Source organism: Papilio polytes, unplaced genomic scaffold, assembly GCF_000836215.1.
Source record: "Papilio polytes unplaced genomic scaffold, Ppol_1.0 DF824180.1, whole genome shotgun sequence".
NCBI lineage: Eukaryota > Metazoa > Arthropoda > Insecta > Lepidoptera > Papilionidae > Papilio > Papilio polytes.
This window is the reverse complement of record NW_013525024.1, coordinates 9,607-16,436: the sequence shown is the minus strand read 5'-3', so window position 1 is coordinate 16,436 and position 6,830 is coordinate 9,607. Positions and strand designations below refer to the sequence as shown.

At 36.4% G+C, this 6,830-nt stretch overlaps 1 protein-coding gene across 1 annotated transcript in view; it reads left to right on the top strand.

Moving 5' to 3' along the window:
- LOC106110961 (filamin-A) overlaps positions 1-6,830 on the top strand; it is a 46,532-nt gene that overhangs the window by 37,329 nt on the left and 2,373 nt on the right. Inside the window, exons 22-32 of the mRNA XM_013292929.1 lie at positions 190-315; positions 1,883-2,003; positions 2,503-2,576; positions 2,974-3,130; positions 3,558-3,766; positions 3,968-4,147; positions 4,224-4,298; positions 4,682-4,841; positions 5,607-5,755; positions 6,620-6,692; positions 6,792-6,826. Of these exons, the coding sequence (XP_013148383.1) occupies positions 190-315; positions 1,883-2,003; positions 2,503-2,576; positions 2,974-3,130; positions 3,558-3,766; positions 3,968-4,147; positions 4,224-4,298; positions 4,682-4,841; positions 5,607-5,755; positions 6,620-6,692; positions 6,792-6,826 (1,359 nt within the window). The remainder of the gene's footprint in view (positions 1-189; positions 316-1,882; positions 2,004-2,502; positions 2,577-2,973; positions 3,131-3,557; positions 3,767-3,967; positions 4,148-4,223; positions 4,299-4,681; positions 4,842-5,606; positions 5,756-6,619; positions 6,693-6,791; positions 6,827-6,830) is intronic.

Genomic DNA, 6,830 nt, shown 5'->3' with positions numbered 1-6,830 from the left:
CTGATTAATGCTACATGATATCTGCACTTAACAAAATCAAAAGAAAATGATTAGACGTTTGAAATTGTTCAGTACATTTTCTACTGGTTTTGTTTTCACTAAATCGTTAGACATTTTTTTTTCAACCCAAAATAACACTATCCGTTGTAAAACTGAACAAATACTAATATTTTATATGTTTATTCCAAGGTCGGTGTGACGGTGACCGCGCCGTCACGGCGGCCGGTGTCAGCGCGCGTGCTGGACGTAGCCGAGCGGCCGGGCGTCTACCGCATTGAGTTCACACCTGAAGAGGTCGGCACACACCTCATTGACGTAAGTTATTTATTATTATTTTTAATTACTGTTTTACGCCTGAAGAGTTCAGGATTAAACTAGACAGTATATTCATTCCTATAGGAATATACTAAAGCTAAATAGAACTCTTGCTAAATCTAACAAGGTTGATTAGTTACTAATTTTGGCAAAGCTAAATTTCTATAAATTGATTATTAAACCAATATTCTTGATTTTAGTATCAATTTTTATAATAAACAATTTGTTTACCATTCACCACAAACTTATCATGCGATTCTAACATCTAATTTACTCTCAATGCCTGTGTTTTCACGAACAAACATAGAATATGGTAATTTTTACAAGAAGAATATAAATTTCAAACAGTATCTATAGCAATAAACTAGCCCGCTACAAATGGTAGTTCCGCTTTTATCATTGCGAATAAATTTAATTAATAACAATGCGAACCGAAATTACCTTCACCATTCCATACAGAGTATTAAATTATTATCCAATAGGGAATCGTAAAATCTAAAGCACGGTAATGTCATGTACAATGACATTAGGTTTTCAGGGTTGTCGACAATTACAGAAAAATATAGCATGAATATCGCAATATAGTGTGCAAGTGTAGCTACTCATTCCATGATTAATAGTTACATCACTATAATTTTAATTACAAATCTACTTTTCGTTGCATACATTATTAAATTAAATGAACCAAGCATGCCACCCCTAGTCAAAGACTAAGCGAAAACTGTGAATATCGAATGACGGATGCTCGACCTTAATCTTTAAAAATCAAAGTCAGTCATGTAAATTACTCAATATGCGACTGAACTGTGCGTGACTGAATTATGTGAGTTGATGCAATCTTTTTTGAATCTTAATAGTATCTTGTCCTCTGAAGTTTGAAAATAGTTTTTTCGTTAAAGCTATTTCAGACTTCTTAGACCTCGATTCTTATTGAGAATAACCCATCGTAGATTCTACAAGTATAATGTAACCTAACATAGCGAATGCAGTAAAGAGTACATGCTAAAGCAAGGTTGAAGTTCGTCTACACCACAACCTGTCCCTTCACTCGTACATGTTACGAATAATGAATTTATTCGCAGACTCAAACTCACGCACTCGAAAGTCGTCGTGATACGAACGAACTTTCTAGACGAAATTTTATTCACATAAGAGGTGCGAATTTATCTAATTAAATTATATTTACCTTTCTCTCGCAATGTTAAATTAAAATACGATACGAAAACTATAGCAAACTGTGAGTTTTTGATAACTATAAATTCTTATTATGTCACGAATAAAATAATAAAAGTTATACTTGCATCAAATACACCATAAGTATCGCATACTTTAACAGTATTGTTAGTTGTAAATCTTATTAAAGGTTAAAGCATCGCCCAAATCGATTTCAATACTAATAAAAATGCTTCATCAATTTCTGATAAAATGTTTTCTAATGGAGAAAGAAATATTAAAGAATCGTTAGTATCAGACTCACTGTTTAACGCAGAAAAGTATTTTTAATTGTCAAATTTAGGTTACTTTAATATTTTATAACTTGATGTTGTTTATGTCGATGTATTTCCAGGTTTCAATTGCTGAGGATAAGTTAGCGGCCGGTCCTCTGGTGGCCAAAGTGTACGACTCGAGTCTTATCAAAGTAACAGACGTCGGCAACGCAGTTGTCGGACAACAGTGCCAGTTCAGAGGTAAACTTGTCCAAATGTTGAACAGCATTAAAGGAAAACTTGTCCAATTGACCCGCTCCTGTTTCACCTAAGTAAAATTGGGGAAGTTGTGCAGCTAACTCGCTTCGTATAAACTCTGTGAATATACAGACCGAATTAGATGCGGCGCTCTGAACCAGACTTCCTCTGCAACTCGACCCGAAGCTCTCAGTTTAAATTATACCATTACAAATAGTTGTTGAATTCGATAAGCAAGGTAGTGCTAACAATTTTAATAAACTTTCACAAAGAAATTTTAGGTAATTATTTTAGCGCATTTTGATATCTGATCGCGTTACTAATAAAACGACTTTTATGATCGTATTTTGTTCATAAAGGCCTTTTTAAATGTCTGTTTTAAAATTCTTATTACTTTCACGTGTGTCGAATTTTCGATACTTTTCGTTTTAATAACTGACCTAAAACAATTGCTAGCAAATGTTTCAATATTTAATTAAATTAAGCTTTGTTTTCCTTTCAGTGGACGCGAGCGCTGCCGGTGAGGGGCAATTAGAAATTTCAATAAATGAGGGTGAAGTCCCCAATCACGTACAAGTAAGCTTAGAACTTAATGAAATTAAACTTTGCACGGGAATATACACTAGAAATAGACGTTAAAAACACTGGAAGGTTTTTTTTCTCTCACTGCTTTATGACAAGGCATTGCGCCTTTTTATACATGAGTTTTTATAACGAATACTTAGTTTAAGATCATAGCAAAACTACAAACCTGGTACCAATTGTATCTCAAAAGCTTAAGGGCGCGAACCATCCTTCAACTTCACCTCAGAGGTATTGCCTAGGCGAAAGATGGCACAAAACATATGTATGCGGTAGGTTGGCGCCGGGTTTATAGAAATAAATGAGAAATAACTTACTAAGGGTGACTAGAGACTTTGCATGTTTTTCGCGTTAAAAGCTTTCTTAAATAATTCTTTATAAAATCTTCAAGGTGGTAGGCGGAGGAAGGTGTTTGGTTTTCTGGAGACCTGAAGCTCCTACGCCTCATCGAGTAGACATCAAGTTCAATGGGGAACCAGTTCCGTTATCACCGTTCGTCTTTGATGTAGCCCCCGCACAGAGAGTCACCATAGACACATCGCAAATTGGTAATTACGCTTCTTCTATGTAAAAATATTGTAAAACAAGCAAACGTCCATATTTTTCTATTATAAAAAAAAAACTAGAGTTATTTATGAAGCGCATTTTTTTAATGTTTTGTGTATTTGTATTTTGCTCTATGCTAGTCTATGGGACAGGTGACACTGACAGTGACAATGACATATGAGAATTCAATTGAAATTCTTTGACATTCAATATTTCAAAACTTTGTTTACAATTTGTTTTTCTGATTTGTTTTCCTTTTTACATATTACACGCGATTCTAAACTTTAATACTAATGTGATATCTGAATAATGTTCTCCTTAACAAAATAACAAATCGCAAAACAAGTAATGTAAAATGCTTACTCTATATGTTTTCCCTTCCTAGAAAGTAATCATACTTCTATTTACCAGCTGCCTTTTATTTTCTAGAGTTAATACCAGTTGGAGAGATAGCATCATGTTCGGTGCGAGTGGAAGGTTCAGGAGGTGGGGAACTGACAGTAACCGTCAGGGGTCCCCGAGGAGAAGTACCTGTGCGCCTCACCGGTGATGCGGCATCAGGGCTAGTTGCTAGCTTTACACCGAAAAACGTCGGACCTCACACTCTAACTGCTCATTATAACAACCAGCCAGTACCTGTAAGCAAGTTTTTATTATTTATTTAAATTATTTTAGTATACAATGTACAGTCTATTAATCCATTGTGAAACATATTCATTATGAAATTTATTTTAGTTAACCTTTAATATAAATGACTAATATTGATGTTGTTTATAAGACAAATGTAATATGTATGACATAAGGAGACAAAGTTAGGTAATTATAACAATTTCTTTTAGGGTACACCGTTTGTTTGCAAAGCATATGATGGAAAGTTGGTTAGTGTAAGTGGTGGTGCTTCGGCAAGAGTGGGTGTGCCTGTGCAGCTCGCAGTAGATGCTGCTCAAGCTGGAGAAGGAAACTTGGAGATCACAGTAGCCGCAAGAGGGTTAAACATACCGACACAAGTCCATCCACAGGTATATATAACAATGGAATCAATATTTGTGTGTAAGCTTTAATGTTTGATTTTTACAATTGTACTTTTATTTACAGGGCAATGCCAGGTTTACAGTCTCCTTCACACCAACTGAAGCATGTGAACACATTGTTAATGTATCATTTAATAAGGTTAGTACTATTCCTTATTCAATAATTAAACAAATTTGATAATTTGAGTTGTTGTTAACAAACATTTAAATTAAATTGAATACATTGATAGACTTCATAAAAAAAAGTTTGCTTTTGTTTTAATGTGATAACCAATTGCATGTTTTAGCCACTGTCTTACTATCTCACTCTCTTACTAGTGATATTATAAATGTGAAAGTTTAGATGGATGGATGGTTTATTAGTTTGTAGCCTAAAGAGCTGAAGGGGTCTGGATGAAATTTGGCACATATAGTCTGGTAGAAATCATTGCTTGCCTGCTTTTGTTATTTTTTTTTAATTCCACACAGACGGAGTTGCAGGCAAATCTAGTAGTAAATGAATAAAATCTTATTTGTAAACAGATGAAAGTCCCCGGCTGTCCCCTGATAGTAGCAGTGGCGGAGGGTGGCGGCGGTGGTGCGAGAGTCACTCTGCCTGGCCCCGTGCCGCTACACAGGCCTGCAGCCCTCACGCTGCACCACCCCACTGCCACGCTTGACCAAATTGAAGTTAATGTTGAAGGTATGTCTTAGTATAGATAAGCATAGGCATATCTTGTTTGCCCAGATTTAGGTGTATCTAAAGATAATCCAGAAATTAGATTTTATTGTGCTCGGTATTTTGAATAGATTTAATTTATTTTTAATAAGATTAATACCAATACTTTAGTAATGTATTAAAAACATTCATGAAACATATTAGAAATGTATTGTTTCTTTACAGGGTGGTTTAAATGAAGGGCAATTAATATAATTGAATCACTATAAAGGAATCTGTGGTCAAGTTACAAGTAGTTGGGGATGGTTTATAACGAACGATAGAGTCACGAATATAGTTTTAGTATTCTTCCACTCACATGCTTTTGCTATTCTAACATCCACCCAGATATAACTATAGATTTTTTCTTTCTTAATGCACGCAACTTGATATCACGCTATTATGTATTACTGTAATCATTACTAACATAGGGTAAGAATAAAGATAAAAACAAAAAAAAATTATGAGGTAACTTTGTACGATGAATAAAAAGGGTACCAACAAGTTAGTAAAATAAATTTAAGTAATAACTTTGATGTAACATGGACATGTTTTATTTATAAAGCTCATCCGCTTCGCCCTAACTTCTAACAATCATAAAGATAGAGAAAGGGGATTGGAAAATGATAGATACTGATAGTAAAGGGGTAAATGGGGGGTATTATTAGTTAGATGGTAGGGTTTGGGGAGGGGGGTGGGGTATGTTAGGGCGTGGCGGTGAGCTGAGCGTGCGTGTGCGTGCGGGCGCAGGTCCGAACGGCGCGTCCGTGCCGGCGGCGGTGGCGGCGGCGGGCGCGGCCGCGTTCCGCGCGGAGTTCGTGCCGCGCGCTGTCGGCGAGCACCGCCTCAATGTGCTCGTCGACTCCGTGCCTATACCTGCCAGCCCTTTCCATTTAAAGGTATGTTCTAAATACAACTAAATAAATAAAGTAAACATTTGTTGTGTTTTAAATTTAGAATCTATATGACAATCAGAGTGACAACCCAAAAAACAAAAAGCTTAAGTTACATAAAAATTTTATCATCATCATCATCATCTCCTTATCCTACTCCCGTAGGGTCGGCGCTACAGGTTTTTGTCCTCCAATTAACTCTATCATACGTCATCTCAGTCATCACTCCCTTTTTGATCATGTCACCTTTTACACCATCCATCTCTTTCTAGGTCTACTTCTACCAATGTACCCTTCCACACTCATAACTAACGTTCTCCTTGTAACATGCGATCCATCCCTCCTCATAACATGCCCATACCATGCTAATCTTTTACTCTTTACCTTCTCTACTACGGGGGCTACTTTCAAACTTTCTCTAATATACTCATTTCGTATCTTATCCATTCGTGTTACTCCACACATTGTCACGTCACGGTCAATGTAGCCGTCGCTTTGGATTAATGAGCCGAAGTCCCGGAAGTCGGCGCAAACTAGGAGATAAGCGCCATCTAAGGCAATCTGGATAAAACTGGATAAGTCACCGAAGTCGCAGAATAACTGCTCCGTTTTTGCTCTGCTTATCTTCAGTCCGGCTGTCTCCAGTTTATCCCGCCATCTCTCCAGTCTGCTCTGGACCTCAAGCGCATCTTCCCCGACAAGAACAAAAAAATAAATTTATAAATAAAATGAAGTGAAAAGTTAATTACTCGTCATAGAAATCAAAACTAATTGTTTGTGTGTGTGTGTGTTAAACGTATTAAATTAACAGCAACTACAAAGAATTACGATGTATTTTAAAGCTTTTACAATGTGAACTTATTGCTTCAGGTATATGACGTCTCAGCGATACGAGTCAAAGATGTCGCTCATGGGACTGTTGGAAAACCTGTAACATTCTTAGGTAAGCTATAACTTAGTCTTAAGTTCATTCACGTTTTAATGCATGAATAAATGATCGATTTAAAGTATTTGTGTTATTTATATGTTAGTGTGGTTATAGTGGAAACGATGGCTGCGGGGCCGGGCAACCTGGAGGTGA